Here is a 17,988-nt window from a genome sequence, read left to right on the forward strand (position 1 = left end):
GGTTTATCCTACTTGCATAATGGACAAATGGTGCAACAGAAGGTCCATGGACAACACGGTGCTACTAGTGGACAGGAGATTTACAGACACTTGTGAATATCTATGGTAATGCAGCGACAAATCTAGCCTTTAAGTTTAGTACAGAGAAATCGGAAATTATTATCTTTAATAAAAAGATGAGTACTTATGTGCTGTCAATTCAACAGCAAGTCACATCCACAGTCAAGTAATATAAATAGCTCGGCATATACATAAACAAAGGAAAATCTTACTCAAGCACCCACCAAGACAATCCGAAAATTGATATTGAGGAAAGACTCAGGAACATGGGTGAAAATAAATGGGCGGCTAAAGTGCACAAGTATCTGTAACTGAAAAGCATGGACGCAGAATGGAGGAAGAGGTCAAGAAAGTTGGCAACCAAGTACAGTGTAATTGAAAGTGCAGATGGACAACCAGGTGTTATCAGTAAGAAAGTGAGATAAATAGAGATAGCAAATTGGATGCAAAGAATGGAAACAAAAAGGACCATGGAGAATTACAAGAATGGGAAGAAAGAAGTCGGAAGAGAAAATTTGTATAACACAAAGGGCAGTACCTTGTTATTTGAGGCTCAAGCTGGATGCCTAAGGACAGAAACATGCCGGAGCAAATATTCGCAGCAAGATTAGGCATGTGTGAGATGAGCATGCTCTGTAAGATGAGCATGCATTTTGAAGAGAGGAGAGTTGTGAGGAGAAAGTGGAAGCGTGAGCATACCGAGAGATCCAAGTGAGGCAAGGCAAGAAAAGTGCAGTTCTCAGAGGCTGCACACGAGTGGCTGACTGTAGTTGCCAGGGGAAGGACCAGGAGGCACGAGTGCAGCAACGAGAGAGGAAGGAAGATGCGGGTGGCGCATTGTGTGTGCTGCATGTGGTGTGCATGGATGGGCAGCAAGTGGACAGCATGAAGAAAGAGTTGCGAAGCATGGTAATAAAGGCAATGTTTGCGACAAACGTGTCTGCCTGTCATTGTTCGTAACAGCATATGCTGTGATTGAGTACTATCAGCGTCAAATGAAACGTGAACAGCAGAGCACGTGGCCCAAGCACGAGTGAGGTATATTGTGCACCGTTCAGTCACAACCATTGACAGGCGCGCACATTCAGTTTGGCCACACTGCGCTCGTTTGGGAGTCAAACCGGTCAAATGGCCAAACACGCTCGGCATACCCACACCAACCACTGTCATGTCACGGTTGCCAGCAATACCACGCTGCACATATTTGCCGATTCAAAGAATGAATGTGGCACACAAGCGGCAAACCGCATGAGCGACTCTATCTCTGATGATGACGGTGCCAACTGCACCACGCACACCACTGTTTGAGTTTTATGTGACGCCGATAGCACTTATGGTTTCGGCGAACTGTGCGACAATAATAACCGTAAACTTCAATATCTAGCTTCAGTTTTTATTTTTATTTTGATCCCTTTCAAACATAAGAACCAGAACAGAAGCGAAAATATCTCTCTATAGGGGGATAGCGTAGTGCGGCCAAACCAGATATGCGCGTGTATGTCAATGGTGATGACCGGGCGGCGCGCACTTAAAATTATGGGGTTTTACGTGCCAAAACCACTTTCTGATTATGAGGCACGCCGTAGTGGAGGACTCCGGAAATTTCGACCACCTGGGGTTCTTTAACGTGCACCTAAATCTAAGTACACGGGTGTTTTCGCATTTCGCCCCCATCGAAATGCGGCTGCCGTGACCGGGATTCGATCCCGCGACCTCGTGCTCAGCAGCCCAACACCATAGCCACTGAGCAACCACGGCGGGTTGGGCGGCGCGCACTATACCTTCACTTATGCTTGGGCCAAGAACTCTGCTGCTCACGTTTCATTTGACACTGATAGTACATAAGCTGTTGTGTCACTTCAAACTTTCAAAAAATTATGCCCATTAGGTTACCTCATTTATTTTTGCACATTTGGCTACCAATTTATGCTAACAGTGCAACTCACCTCATATAGTCTTAATTATAACAATGCCCATTCTTAACAAAGAAATTACATCTAGTATAACATGTACTACGGAAAATAAACTCAGCAGTGCAAAGAGTGAATGTTCCTAGAAACAGTATCAAAGTAGGGCTAACTGTTGACTCTGTGATTGCAAGTTCCTTGCATGTTCCGGTTCCATTATTGAGATGGGTCACTGCCCTCAATGTTCTCCAACAGCAGCCAACTGCGTTTTCCAAAAAAACAGTCTTCTCCTGCACTGGAACTTTGCGTTGCCAAAAAATATTTCGAGGTGCATAAAAAAGGGGGTGACTCAAAGGTAAAGCCAATAGCTCAATCAAAGCCCTTAATGCACAAATAAACCTCAATGAGTATCAACTTTGTGTTGTTTTTCCTCCTGACTCAAGTTTTTGAACTAAAGGTTTTACGTTGCGCTTTTCTGTAAGAAAGTGTTTCGCAGGAGGAATAATTCATGAGTGAGATTTAAGTGCTGCTGCTTTAGTTTCGTAGATTAGCGAGACATTTAAATGGGAAAATAAGCCTTGCGAAGCTAAGTGAGAATGCGTCTCGTGCTTGGCGGCTGAGTAGTTGTGTTTTCGGTGTAGTTCAAACTGATGCCTGCTGTGAACCAGAGACTGCAGCTCAACCTTACAAGGCATTCAGCGGTGTTCTGGATGCAGAACAAAGCACCTGTCGGAAGAAATTCGGCAAATGTCTACAGGACATAAGCATGGGACAACTACCTGGGGCTACAACCACCAGTACAATCAGGCCCCTGCCCATCGGCACTTCCCTCACCTGGCAGAGCTGTCTGTCACGACTGGCCTGGATGATAAACAATTTGTGTCATGCCGCCAAAGACACGGCGAAAGCCTAGACATTTAAAATATGCTGTGTCATCCGCAACCGTTGAAAAAGCGCCCAGGAGGCTGCAACGGCAAAAAATAAAAAATATGTTAGCCCTTTGTGCACACATTCTCGCCTCCTTCCCCATGGCGCGCGTGATGCCCTGATGTCTGTGTAGGCTTGCCAGTGCTGTCTCCTTTCAGTGAGCGAGACAATTAAGCTTCGCATGTGCATTCCCTCTTTCTTCTCCTCCTCAATGAGGGAGACGCCTGTGGTGTCTTTCTCTCTGCTGGGCCAGTGGCAGTTAGAAAATCCATTGAGCTGGCTTCCATGCACCGAGCGGCAGCTACAAGTATCGTGTACTAGAAAAGGGGTTGTGGGCCGTAGGAAGGCTCCGCAGTGAAGCAGTTTTCCCAGAAACACGCAGGTAGCGCTGCTGCACCTTTCACCTGGGCCCTTCATGCATGCATACGCGTCGGATGCCTCCTCGCCCGGCTGGAAAAACGCGTTTCAATTCGCTCCACCGCATTCTCTAATATACGGAAGAGAGATAAAGAGGGGAAAGAAACCGAGTTGCTTTGTTTTCTTTTCTTGCGAGGACACAAGCTCAAAAGGTTTCATTGGCATATGCGAGTCCAAGCATGTGCTGGTGGCGCGACTGCCTTATCGGAACCTGCACTCACTAGAAAACATTCAGGGTACACACTGGTTTAGTTCTTCAGAGCGCTTTATTTACACATAAAAAATGTGCCCGAATCCATGCTGTAAAGGTGGTTGGACAGCGAAGCTGTGAACGACAACTAGAACGATTACCCTTTGCAATGTAGGTTGAAATTATTCACGTGGTGACATTCACATGCACTTTACCTAATTATTATGTTTCGACGGCCTGCGACTTGGCTTTTGCCGCTACTTCGTGCACCTACAAAGAGTGAGCCTGAGAGAAGAAAAATTCGCCGTGCCTCGTATGCATGCTGCTCTTCAGTAGTCCTCATTATATGTGCATATTACGATACAAATCAGTACCTAGGCGGGTTCTTCCTGCATATGCGCAATGCCACATCTCCCTAATTAGACCTATGCTGGAATATGCTTGCATAGTTTGGGATCTATACACAAAAACTAATATCAATAGTCTTGAGAGAATTCAGAGAAAAGCGGTCAGATTTATATTTAACAAATTTTCCAGATGTGATTCCCCCACTGAACTTATGGAAATTAACAACCTTGAACCACTCAAACTTAGAAGAAAAAAACAGAGACTTGAATTCCTTAAACTACTTCACACTAACAATTTATCCCTTGACCCATCTGAACATTTATCGCAGCTATCGACTAGAACAACACACCACCGCAGACATGATGCATTAACTCCTTACTTTGCAAGAACAAACACATATAAGTTTTCTTTTTTTCCTCGAACTGTAACCGAATGGAATTGTATAAATTAAATCCACTTCCTGATCTTGTTTTTCATTGTTCTGTTTGTTTTGTCAATCTGATTTTCTTTGTATGTACCATATGTCGCCCTCCCTGCTTGAACCACATGTCTGCAGTATTCAACAAAAAAATAATAATAGATAAGTGTAGTTACGTCACTACCTGCTTCATATGCAACAGTCAAGCTGACGTTGCCGCGGCAGTTTGCGCAACGCTAATCTTTACTGGGAAACGTATGCGGGGAGTGCTACATGCTTCGCATTGCATGTAGGCATAGGAGTGTCTTATTATCAATTATGCACATGGTTTGGCTGTTTGTTTTAAGTTTGTACTTTACTGAAACCTATGTTGCTCTGTATGTTGTATACGTGATTCCAGAGAATATATGCACTGTTCGCTTCACTTTGGTAAGTGCTTGTAGCCTCTGCCTTACGGAGGTACGAGCCATAGATGATAATAGTTTTCTGTCTATGTTAAGCCACGAAGAAATCCCGGAATCCCAGGCATAGGTTTGCTATAAAACAGGACGAAATGAGTCATGCAGCACCTGTTTAGCTTCTTCCATGGTGTGCAAGAGTGGTTCTGATATCAATGAACGGCAAACATACGTCCGGCAGACAACGTCACCTTGTGTACTTCCGGAATTCATGAAGACAGTCTTTTAGATCATGACAGCGTAAGACTGACTTTTAAGAGGTCAGTCAGTCATAAGGAAGAACATAAGGAGCACCAGCATAGTTGGGAAATTTATGAGCGGCCCACTGCTCTGTCACTTGAGACACATTTCATAGGCCAAACGGCATGTACTGCACGTCGATTGCCGACACATTTGTTTGAAGCTCATCAACTTGCAAGCAAGGTTTCTTAGACGAACCAAACACTGCAGGTTCTGCGCACACCTTTTTTCTTGCAGGTCTTTCGCGTGCTGGCACCTTCGACAGGTACTTGGGAACATTCAGCAGAACGGTCGGTACTGCGTCCGGTGAAAGTGAGAGCTATCCACGTGGTATCCGCACTGCCTTTCCACCAATGACGTGAACATAGTCTCGAAGCAAGTATTTTTTTTTCTAAGTGTAGCTCGCACACAGTGTAAGTCAGCTCCAGGGGCTTATCAGCACAGTGAATTTTCCGATTCCAAACACAGCGCCTTTCGTCATCGTCGGGGACACCAAACAAATTTGGCGCATTCTGCACGCCGCTATACACACTTGTGAAACTGGGAGCGAACCAATAGTTCTTCCCATGAGGTTTCGTCATGTCACCTCATCGGTCAGAAAAAAAACTGCACACAAAATAACAAATGCGCGCACAAAACACAGAACAACACACATATGTGGACGAGTGCAGGTGACAGGCCAATACGCGAGCGCAGCGGTGGCACAGCGGGTCCCAGATGAAAGGCTCCATGGCGCCGCCTCGCGGTTGCTAAGATTTCCCGGATTTCCTGCTTCCCGCGCGCACATTGCCCGTGCCTCTCCCTCGGCCCACTACCCCTACTCTAGTACCTATAGATGCAAGTGTGGAGAGCGTTTGCCCTCTCTTTCTACTGAGTGAGGGCTTTCCAGACTCTATAAAAGACGTCCTTCGCCAAAGGACTTCACCTTTCAGCCACGTCCAGTACAGGCTAGATTATGTGTCGCTCTCCATCATGGAGCCCGTAGAGCGGACCGTTACGTAACAATGTAACTTAACATCTTTGTTCATCGCTACGTCGCCGCCATGTCTTCTGCCTGGCCCCATCAGAATTTGTGAGCCACTGCAAAGGGGAAACAGCAGCACTCTCCACATCACATTGTGCCCATTTGTAATAATGAATATACTCAAGCCTTGCCACATTATGGCCATGAGCTCTGTACCCCATGAGAACCCGCAGGTGACAAGGAAGATACGAAGCCTCTAGCAGTGGCACACCCTGCCTTTGCTGCAGAACTCCAGCAGTGCTTTGAAGAGGCCCTCAAGTATGCTCAGAAACGTCAAGCAGCTGCCTGGCAAGCACAGTCCAATTACAACTGTCATCGGCAGCGAACAACCATAAAACATGGTGACCTCGTGCTCTTAGACAGCCACACCTTGAAAGATGCTGCCAAGAGTGTGTCAGCCAAGTTGCCACCACGGCAACCTTGACCTTATTGCGTGGTCAAGTAGTTAGGCAACTATGACTTTGTCTTGAGTGACCCCACTACGAAAAATCATCGGACTATTGCCTACACAGACCAGTTGGTGCTCTACCATGAACCACAGCTCTCTCTTCCTATACTGCTTCACATTTTGAGAGGAGGAGAGTTGTGATGAGAGAGTGGTGGATCGAGAGCTCTAGGTAAGGTGAGGCTTGGAGGCCGTGCGTGCGGTTGGCTGCAGTTGCCAGGGAAAGGTCCAGGTGGTGCAAGTGCAGCAGCAAGAGAGGAAGGAAGACACGGGTGGCATGCAGCGTGTGATGTGTGCAGGTGGACAGCAGGAGGACAGCATGGGGAAAGAGTCGCAGAGTGTGGTAATAAAGGGAATGTTTGCAACAAACGTGTGGGTTTGTTGTCGTTCGTCACAACTGAAATAGATACATTCTGATTTGGCACTTGGGCAAGATGCATTGAAGCAATCGCCACTTGACTCACTTGCAGGAGACCATCCAGTGCGCACGTCCATAGGGTAATGGAACTGTCTAGGTAATCAAACTGTCTATGCAAGTACATACACGCAAGAAAACTCTATGGTTAAGTGCCTGCCAGAAAAAACAAAATGTGTCAGAAACTCACAGTAATTTTTCACTCCGTCACCAATGAAGGGCAATCAGTTTTTGAAAGCCGAGGGCTTGAAAAAAGAAACGCTCGTATGGCAGAATTGTTAGTATATGGCGGTATCGCTGCTAATATACCAGTGCTCGCCTACGAACAGGTGTGACGCACCCCTGTGAGCAACAGACAAGCGAGCATCTAACAATCTAGCGAGCACCTTCGAGAGATTAGAAGCCAGATAGTAGACATCAGTTTTTGCGAGCGTGACAAAATGAAATAGCCCACGAGGTGAAACCAAAACTAACAGCCACATGACCACGCATGCACTTGCTGGGCAACAGAGAACCAAAAAATTGGCTCAAACAAACAGACGGCATCATAAATATACAGAATCGACCATTTGGGACTTGTTTGCGGCCCAGTATATTTACATCTTTTACCCTCAAAGGGTTAATTACAGGTAATGGCTATTTATGCAACATTACCCAATGTTCTGGAACATAAGGAAACAACTATGCACACCAATGTAAGCACCATAGTAAAAAATCTCACTTGAGCTAGGAATCAAATCTAGGTCTGTTAGGTGAGAGATGAGAATTCTTCTGTGAAGCCAATCCCAGAACTCTTAGAGTGGCCCTGAACCACTTTTTATCGAAGTGAAGAAAAGCATTTCAAACGAAAATAGGCTATTTCATAAATACTTTGCCACAAAAAGTACTTCAATGCATTCAGCAGAAGCGGAGTTACTGGCAATCAAACATTGCCTCTGCTATGCTCCCGTTCCTTCTTCAATGCCTTGCACTGCGAAGGCTACGACGCAGTGGGACATGCCCATAACGCTCAGCCTTCTAAATGTCACCGTGGCGCACAGTTAAAATTTAATTTTGGATGTTAACATAGATGCCACGACTTCCGCCTTTGGTGCCTATGATGCACTAAACATAAGCCAAAAAAAGCTGCCCTCTGCAAGCAGCAGTACACTTAGCCAGTGGACTCATGGCGGCACCCCGCAGCGGCCGCGGTATCTAGGTCATCTAGCTGACCGCAGCTTGATGTCAGCTACCGGCCAATAGCAGCCATCCAAGGTAATGACGAAATAGTGTGTCCGATGACGAAATAGTGGTCTAGAAGAGAGTGAGGCCAGGGCCTTCTGTTGAAAACAGAGCGTTTGAGAGATAGGTGACTTCGCGATCCAGCAAAACTTGACTGAGATGTTCTCAGCAGCGTATGCTACTCGTGGACTATGTTATTTCACCAATCCCGAGGAGTGGTTCAGGGCCCCTTTAACCCTTTGAAGGTTTTCGCCGTACATGTACGGCGTCCGTTTTCTGTCCCGCAAGGTCTTTGCCGTACGGGTACGGTTCCGACCCTCCGTTTGAAATTTCGCGCCATAATGACGATGAGCGCTCATCGGGAGGTGCTGCCACCTCTTAGCACTTACAAGATGCGTTTGAAATTGGTGCTACCTTCTTGGTGAGATAAACAGAGCTGATTGCTAGCTTCAGCGCGTCGCTCAGACTGCGGCAACGCCCCTTTGGCGGTTTCGGTTTCGCCGCTGATCGCAACGGAGGCGCGCGAAACGTCATTTTTTTCTTTGTCGGCACTCTCTTGCAGGGCGGTGGAAGTTGATTTCTATCTTGATTGGCGCTGCTCTTAGCTTGCTTATCAGCGCCGTTCGCGAGGTACTCGCACTCTCGATGGCAACGCGCTGTCGCGGTTTCGGTTCCGCCGCGTGATCGCAACGGAGGCGCGCGAAACGTGATTTTTCTTTTTGTCGGCACGCTCTCGCACGGGCGGCAGAAGTTGATTTCTATCTTGATTGGCACTGCTCTTAGCTTGTTTATCACCACTTGCTTATCAGCGCCGTTCGCGAGGTCTCGCTCTCCGTGGCAACGCGCTTACGCGAGAGGGTGCCTCAGACCTCTGCCCAAGGCAGCCGCACGCAGAGATGTCATGTGTGCGCCAACACAACTCCTCGCTTCAAGAGAACAGACACGCATTTTAGGTGTGCAGACTGCGATAAGGCGCTGTGCGTAGACCCGTGTCTCAAGGAGTACCACGCTCGGAAATACTATTGAACATTTTGCAGTTCTGAGTGATGCCGACACCAAAATACTGTTCCTAATTATTTTTTACTATCTATTCCCGACTTAATACATTTTGTAGATTCAAGATCCGCAATAAAGTAATTTGACCACCTGGGAAAGTTTTTTTCAAAATAATTTGACCCTCAAAGGGTTAAAGCATTGCAAAAATTGCCATAGCTAGCAGTGCAATACAAATATCAAACAAATTATGTTAATTGCTGTGATGTAGCACTGACTGAGTGCCCCATGTAAACAGTATAAGGTAAATTAGTGCAACTGTATTTCCTGGAATTCTTGCATTGTGCTTGTGCTTTGCATGTCTGCACCTGTTACTACATAAATTTTCGTTGAGATTTCTTGCCACTGTATAGTTGTCCTGTTATTTCTTCACTTACTTCACTCCTGTAATCACCCTCTTAGTGCTTACAGTATCAATAAACAAAGAAACAAATGCTGATCGCAAGTCGCGTCACACTCACTAGACGTTAATGTGATGCTACATGTTCTACAGCCAAGCATAAAGGTACCTACAGCACAAGCGCAGCCTGTTTTCACAGCTGCAATTTCAGGGATGGCTTACTTAATATTACAGTATTAAGAACAAGTCAAGGCATGATGGAACAAATGTGAGAAGTGGCTATTCACTGTCTAAGGTAAATTCTTTGCTGATTGTTTATAAGGATCTGGTGAAACCTTCTTTAAAGATAAAATAGATGAAGACACTAGCAATAGACAGCAAAAGGTTCTGCAAGAATGCCTAACACCTACAGTATGCCGTAATTCCCAGTACATTAACACTTCTGTGCACTCGCTGCATAAGAATGACATTTTAATCTTACTAGAAGTAGTGACATCATCTTGAAATTTTTTGTCTCATGCACTTTCTTTCAATTTGCACACCTAGTTCAACACTTTTTAAACAAAGAGCAACAACTGACATAAGTTAAGGTTAGTACCTTCATTAGCCAAGAATTGGTCCCAGTCATAAAAGCCACCCGGGTCAGGAGTTCGGCGGTAGCGTTCAGCCCAACGGAAGAGGTCACGGAGAGTCATGTAACCATGGCGACCGGCAAAGACACCTGTTTCACGACGGCGCAGCTGAAGCTCTGTCATCACAGACACCATCTTGACACTGAGTGAGCGCGGCAAAGAGCAGCTCTTCTCTAGGATGACTTCCAGCTCCTCTGCTGGCAACTCCTCAAAGTGCAGCTCAAGAAACCGATTGCGGAAAGCACGTGACAGCACCTACAGAACAACATGGTCAGAGAGATTTATAAATTTTATGTCCCGTTAAACCTGTCATGGCAGCTTACTAAAAATGTCCTAAGAAAAATTAATATTATACGGTTTAATGTCCTGGAACCGCACAATATACTATGAGGGATGGTGTAGTGGAAGGTTTAAGATTAATTTTGACAATCTAGTGTTTTTAATGTGTGCCCAAAGCATGGTACACAAGCAATTTTGCATTCTGTCCCGATCAGAACACGGCTCCCACAAATAGGAATCAAACCTGCAACCTCATGTTCAGCAGCAGAACACGCTATACTCTTTTTCAGTAGTCCAGTGCAGCACTGTGGAACCTACAGGCATCTTCGACCAATCTGGGGAGCAAACACATCTTAAAGATGCCCTTCTGTGCCCTGTCATCTGCTAGAAGTCAGCGCTGCAACACAAGCGGCGGCATCAGCTACTAAGATTGGAACTGCACAGCGAGATCAGCTGTTGTGATAGCAGAGGTAGACAACTCGTTCCGTATTTGCATTGACAACGAAATAGTGCATGTCTTAAAGATATATTTCGAAATATAGAGAAAGATTGCAGATAGCGGAAGCAGAGGGTTCAGAAGGAGCACTTGGCCAGCGTGTCACACAGGATGGTGACGCCATCTCTTGATCACTCTTGTAGCATTCACTTCTAAACGGTGCACTTGCTGACATTCGGAAGTGCAGCCGTTTTCTTAATTAAGATTCGTGCACGTTTACTGCACTCCTTCCGCACTGTTCCATGCACGTTTAATGCCAACTTATTGGAACCTTGGAACCAATAAGCATCTTTTAATGATACCACACAAGCAAGTCTGCGGACAGCATTGTTGCAAAGGACAAAGCACTACCCAGGAGGGAGTCTTCTGTGGTGTTGTGGCTGTGCTGTCTACAAGTGTGAATACGTGTAGACAGCAGTGTATTTTTTTGGCTGCAAATTTCAGTTCAAACAAATCGATAACTTTATTTGCAGTATCATAGAGGTTCAATAAATATTTTACTGAAGAATGAAACAAACTCGAGCAATAAAATGCTATGCAATCTGCAGAGAAGCTTCCAAGTAAACGGCTCTTGACAAGACCGCTTGCCGAGCCCATTTAGTTTAACGAGCACTGCATCTCTGTGGTAGTACTATATCTCGCTGCACAAGAATCTGCGCTTGTGAATCGTGTAGCCTTTGCTCTGCTGCACGGAACTACTGAAAAGGAGTATGATTACTTGGCTCCCATGACGGGTCTCATTAAAAATTATGAGCTCCCTTGCTAAGGCAAATGCCAAGCTTACTAATTATGCATCAATGCAACTGGCAGTAGCTATATATGGGTCAGGAAATCTAAAACCAGAGCTGATATAAATGCTGTAAAAGTAACAACAATATACAGTCACTCACAGTCGATTGTCTCTATCTATACTATGAAGGGATAGAGGAGTTAAGAATTGAATTGTTATTGCACTACAACATGTACAAGAAACAGAACGCATTACTTTGGAGTCGGAAAAGTGCTGCATAATGTCAAGAAAAAGGTTCAAGATGCAATATTTGGGCAAGATTTCAACTTTCAGGAATAAGCATCAACTGCCCATGCTTAAGAAATCTACCAAGAACATGGTGAATGACATCTTTTATGTACTCGCCTTCCGGCCACCATAGCGGCCAGGTGGATTCTGGGTTGCAAAGAGCATAAAATGTGGGTGGGCCCGGACTACTTCTTGTGTTTCAGGCACAAACAACTCTCTGTTGTCATCCAGCACCTGCGAACAGATCAAGGTGTGCCAACACCATGAACAACACTTCACAGAAACAGACTCTTAAAAAAATGGTTACATGAACAATTGAAATCTTGAGCATTACACAAGCAATGTTACAATAAGCATCTGTAGATTGAACATGCCTATTCTGTGCTTGTATTAGCATATTCAAGCATCTCAGATGTTCAAGCAGTGGGTTTCTTTGATTTTCCACTTCTGGCTACCAGCGGGTTGCCAGAGCCAGCCAGAGCGCCTTCATTTTTCTCGGGTTGTTCCGCCCACCGTGCCACGCACCGAGCGTTCGTTTTGCTCGGGCTGGACGGTTCTGGCTACCCGCGGGCTGGCAGAACCTGCCAGTACGATTTTAGTCTGGCTGCTCTCTGGAAGTTCTCTGGCTAGCAGACGACTAAAAGAGCCGATGGGCGCTCGCTGCCATCTTTGCAGGGACTTCACGGACTGCAACGCGGGCGCTTGAGGACTTAAATTTATCTCGCTCAGCCAACTGTCTACGGTCACCTTCGGATTTCCTTACTTCTAGCATTATCTTTTTAGGTGCTAACGCTCCCTTCCGCATTGTGAAGCGGTGTGATACGAGCAGTGGTAAACCGTTTGAAGCTTTTGTGTGTGTATGTGTGTCTGTCCCCTGAATGCTTCTTCGCGGCGGTGATCAGCGCGCCATGCTCTCATGCGTGCATGTTATCTGCATCGTGTTCCACGCAAGTTGTAGACGCTCATTCATATATTGCGATGCATTTTGGTTTCGTCTTTCTCTGGCAGCGTTCCTCTTCACATATCTTGCGTATGTATGCGAAGGTATCTCCTTTTTCTGCAGTTAGCAAAGGCTTTGCAGCTAGCCCGTGTTCGCTCCGTCTCTCTGTCGTATGCTTGGGCAGCAGCTCGAAACCGATATGTATTCGAACTGCAGGCCGTTGATCTAAGAATGCATTGATTGAGTAATAGGCACACGTACATTAGAGACACGTACATTGGCTTATTGCTCTCATGATCATGACCAACATTGTTTTTCGTGTGAAACGTTTCGCTGGTCACAGGCGGCGTGCATTTTCATGCGCCAGCCACGTCTCCAGCTCCTTAGGGTCAAAATGAGAAGCACAAACAGCCACAACAAACTTTCTGAAATCGAAGCCCAATTAAGCAGGCCGGCACGAAATGTTATGCGTATGAGACGTACCCGATTACCTGCTTTTTCATATCTTGTGATGACACAACGCCAACTCGTCAATGTCGCCGGTGGGCGACATGATCGCTGCGAGCAGGGATCCTCGAGCTATCGCTTTTGAGTATACAATCACTTACACGCGATTTCGCGTCTTGTCATCGGACGCCATCTGTTGCGCTGCGAAAGGTGAGGTTGGCCCAGTGCGCGAGTGATCGTATCCCTGAATGCAACTATATATTTTCAAGCTGGCAACGCATAAATGGGCCGACTAAGCCGAGCGCGCATCGGCCTTGCCGGGCGCTGCCATGCTGGTAGCATGTTCACATTTGGCCAGTTGTCCCGGCGTTCGATTTTGCAAACTTTGGGCAGGTTCGGGTTGTCTTGGGATCCCAGCCCACATGACTTCCTATCAGGACCGGAACTAGCTGGCTGCCATCTGGCTGCCAGTGAGCTACCAGAACTCCGAAAATCGAAGAGGCCCAATGCTTTAACAAGGACAAAACAGCTTCCAAAGATGTGTGTTCACATAAATGTTTACAATAACTATTATATCTAGGTCCTAAATCTAGCCTGGGAATTTGAATAATTATTTAACTAAGGCAAAGGCTTCCCAAGAAAATTGATATTTGAAATGTTCAACAGCAGTTGAACAAGAGAATCCTTAGCATGGAGTAAATGTCTTATGCCATTGTCGAAATAATGGCTCAGGGCAGAGGATTCTCTCGTTTGGCAAGTGACATTCGTGCCTGAAAATAAATTTAAAAATATATTTGTTGAATGTGTGAGCAGCTAAAGATTTCTGACCAGGTGAACTTGTACCACAAACATTTAAAAATGTTTTCATGTGGTCTGAAACACACCTAAAAAATGTGCAAATAGCAGATTTTGAGTTTGAGGCAAATTCGAATCGATTTTCGAATTGCTGTCGTGCAGAGAAGCAGCTGCAAACTCGTATGTAAAGAACTACTGTATGTTGGAATTACAGTTAAACCTCGATATAACAAAGTACCGTATTTACTCGCATAATGATCGCACTTTTTTGTCAGAAAAATTGACGCAAATTCAGGGGTCCGATCATTACGCGGGTTAAATTTCCCGCGAGAAAAAACATTTTTTTTTTTCGTCCCGCGTTTGCTGCGGGATGCGGGTGCGGGACACCAAAACAAAAATGGCGGCCGCCGGAGCAAGCCAAACGCGCCGAACGCGATCTTTTTTTTTTCTTCTCGTGAGTACATTACGTGCATTGAAACAGTTTCTTCCGTATCAGTGATGAATAATATCGTTAATATCAGCAAGTTTGCGGCAATAACGTAGCCATGTCCACTTTGAGGGGACAGAAACAGAGATGGGCATGCTTAGCTGCCAGTGACATAGAAACACATGGCCGGCGTGCTGCGGAAACTGCGGCATCTGTCTTCATTACTATCCTAACACGGCACGTTTCCGCTAAGGGTAGGCGAATATCTTAGCTGTGTTAAAAGCGTCGGCGTATGAATAGGGTACACTTTTAACGTATCAGTGTAAACGTGGCTACTGTCATTGCCGCGCGCGATTTGTTGCGTGCTCACGAGTGCAGATGAAAAGAATCGAAAGGCGCCTTTTTTGTTTTTGTTGACCACAACCATTATAAAGCCTACCCATAATAAAGGCAAGTTTGGTTGTACGTCTTTTTGCCATGGAAGTGCGGAAAGTGATGAAAGTAATGAAATGAGGCATCTACTTAAGAATGTTTCGTGCGTGCAGATGAGTCGTTCGCGTAGCATTCGACAGATGGTAAGCGCGATCATTATTAGCTAGACTTGGCACACGACATATCGCTGCGGCAAGTTCAGGGTGCGATCATTACACGGGAAATAAAAAAAATCGAATTTTGACGACAAAATTCAGGGGTGCGATCATTACGCGAGTGCAATCATTATGCGAGTAAATACGGGAGGTAAAAATGGGCAATTTGCTTCGTTCTATCGAAATTTTGTTGTATCAAAAATAAATTCAACCTTTTATGCAAATAAGTAGAGTCGCCGATCGATTTTTCTTGCACGGAAAGGGGCCGCAAAAATTTCTGAATTTCAGTTGAACTCACTAACAACAGTATTCAAGTGCCACGAAAATTCCATTTTTATAACCGATAATTGTTATAACTGGGTTGCATCAAAAAATCAAAATAGGGGGATGGCAGAGCTGATGTGAGAAAATGGACGGGAGGCATGTGCCCCTCCCCACCACCTTCCTACATCCGGCTGCTCATTGTGTTCACTCATTTAACTGCTTCCTGGGTGCTCCGATTGAGTGTAACAAGCTGTGGCTGCCGGCGTTAAAGAATGGCACTGCTATAACAACTGCAAAGAGGTGTCACGGGTGGCAAGCGATATGCAAGCACCGCCGAAGCATCACTTTGGTGGCGCCAAAAGGAGCCTTTAAAAAATTGCGAGAAGGCTGCCGTGGCAGCCTGTCAGCTTGAAAAAACCAGAAGAAATGCTGAGGAGAGATCGCCACAAGCATCGCGTGACGTGCTTCTCACTGGCTTGCACGAGAAACTCCTGTGTCCGTCAGCCATGCATACTTTACACGAAGTTTGCCGACATCCTTCTCCAAGGCATCCAAGCACTCCACTTAGTGCAGTGGAAGGTTCCTTGCAAAAACGAAGCCCCGGAGGGGCTGAAATATGAGCCTCCTGTGAGGGCAACGTTGAGGCAGCCTGCCCTACCACATCATCGCTGCCGCGATCCAATGCAAGCACATTCGCGACAATCGTCTCATCAGTTAGAAGCACTTAGTTTTAAAATCTATAGCCGTGCACTTTCTTTTCACCGGCAACGTCGTCCATTGGCGATGATCAGAGGGCGGATCAGCCATCTTCCGTTTCGGCAGCGAGTCAAACGAGCCTGAGAAACCACGTGGCCAGGAACGACTTCGACACAACCAACAAAAACGAATGCGAGCGATTAAGCTATTCGCAGAACTGCACTGAATGAGGAGCCAGCGAGCAACATGCGAGCAATCTGCCTAATCTTTTTGCGGCGCAGTTGGCGGAGTCCATTTGTGTTTCGGAGGGAGGGGCGGCGTAAAGCTATGGGCGCAGCCCATTCGTGTTCGGAGGGGTGGAAGGGCGACGGGAGAGAGCCGCGCAGCAGCTGATAGAGGAGCGGCCCATCGTGCAGCGGCTCAAATTTCTCATTATCTTTTTTTCGTTTCAAGGATTTGGCATTTCACTACCTTTCGGCTCAAACACCCAGTAGCCAGACTTCATCGTTATAACTGATAATGCAGCATCGGGGCATTGTAGTAAGCGGGTTATCTCACTATGGAAAACATACAAAAGTCGACGGTGCAGCAGCTTCTCATTGTTATAACCGATAGATTGTTAAAACCGGTATCGTTATAAGTGGGTTCAACTGTATCGGGCAATTGAACAAAGCAATGTTGAATGAGAAAACAATTCATTTTGATAAATTTGATAGTCGGCGAAGAATGATACGTTTTCATGCCACGTCAACGATAACTTCACATAGGTGGTACGAATTAAGTGAAGCCAGCCCCACTTCTGTGTGCACTCCGCCCTGGCAGCTGGTAGCGTCTCCTGCACTGGGACGACGCTATCAGGAAAAGTGCCGGCAGGGGGGAGAGAATGCTTTGTCTGCCTCTCGCTCCAAAGGGTCACCGAAACTCGAGATTAGGCAACCTTCAATATTAATTGTGCGGGAAGACAACTTACATGATGCCATGCCTTCTCGGTACGCCCACTCTTTGTACACACGGCAGATTACCTCTAAAGCAAGGTGCGGGGCTATGTATGCGCTCAGCTGCGCTTACAGCCATGAGCAGCCATGGCCGAGACACGTGCCAGCTTACAACTCCCCCGTCACTTGCGCACTTGATCGCGTTACCGTGTACTTTGTCCCCTCCCCCTCTTTCCCTTTACTCGCACGGGGAGGCGGCACTCGTACGTGAAGCCACCATCTTTTTTCCAACAATCGCATACTTTCACTCACGCCTAAAGCACAAAGTGTGCAAGGGCAAGGCGCTATAGGATCTTATCGCACTTGGACTTTATATGGAACGTGATGCAGCTTTACTTCCGCGGTCGCTCTTGTCGCACCAGACACGATTTGAAAGGTGTGTTTACATGCAGCCGCTTGTAATTTAATCATTCGACCATCTGCGTCCTCAGAAATTGCCATTTAATGTCTTGGCATTCTTTTGCTGTGGGAGCGAAATTTCGTTATGTTGAAATCGCACACAGACACACTTTGTTATATTGAGGTTCTAATTACATGGTGTTCTATGCACAGGAGGTTATGAAAAGTTAGATACTTTGTTATATAGATAATTTTGTTATATTGAAGTTCGCTGTATCGAGGTCTAACTGTAATTGTTTCTTGGAAAAATGAGACCAAAATTTAATGCAATTGAACTAGTTAACTAGATGTTAAAGATACAAGGAGGTTAATGAGCAGCAAACCATGAAGCAACTGCCTAAGTGAAAGCATGTAGGAGGTTAACGAGAAGAATACATAAGTAACAGAATGCAGAAATTAAAAAGCTAGACTACTGCAATGACATGAGGAAGCTTAAACAGAACATAGTGCCGTACCAATGCTTTTATCCTGATTAGACATCTCAGTGACACTAATTAAGACGGCTCAGACTTCGCACTGTGATTGGAGACTAAGTATTATGTGGGTACAG

At 45.9% G+C, this 17,988-nt stretch overlaps 1 protein-coding gene across 1 annotated transcript in view; it reads right to left on the minus strand.

Moving 5' to 3' along the window:
• The window catches only part of LOC126521268 (midasin), a 386,114-nt gene that overhangs the window by 265,636 nt on the left and 102,490 nt on the right, over positions 1-17,988 (minus strand). Inside the window, exons 18-19 of the mRNA XM_050169921.3 lie at positions 12,006-12,122; positions 10,062-10,350 (exon numbers count right to left, since the gene is read on the minus strand). Of these exons, the coding sequence (XP_050025878.1) occupies positions 10,062-10,350; positions 12,006-12,122 (406 nt within the window). The remainder of the gene's footprint in view (positions 1-10,061; positions 10,351-12,005; positions 12,123-17,988) is intronic.

The sequence above is a fragment of the Dermacentor andersoni genome, chromosome 6, assembly GCF_023375885.2.
Source record: "Dermacentor andersoni chromosome 6, qqDerAnde1_hic_scaffold, whole genome shotgun sequence".
Lineage (NCBI taxonomy): Eukaryota > Metazoa > Arthropoda > Arachnida > Ixodida > Ixodidae > Dermacentor > Dermacentor andersoni.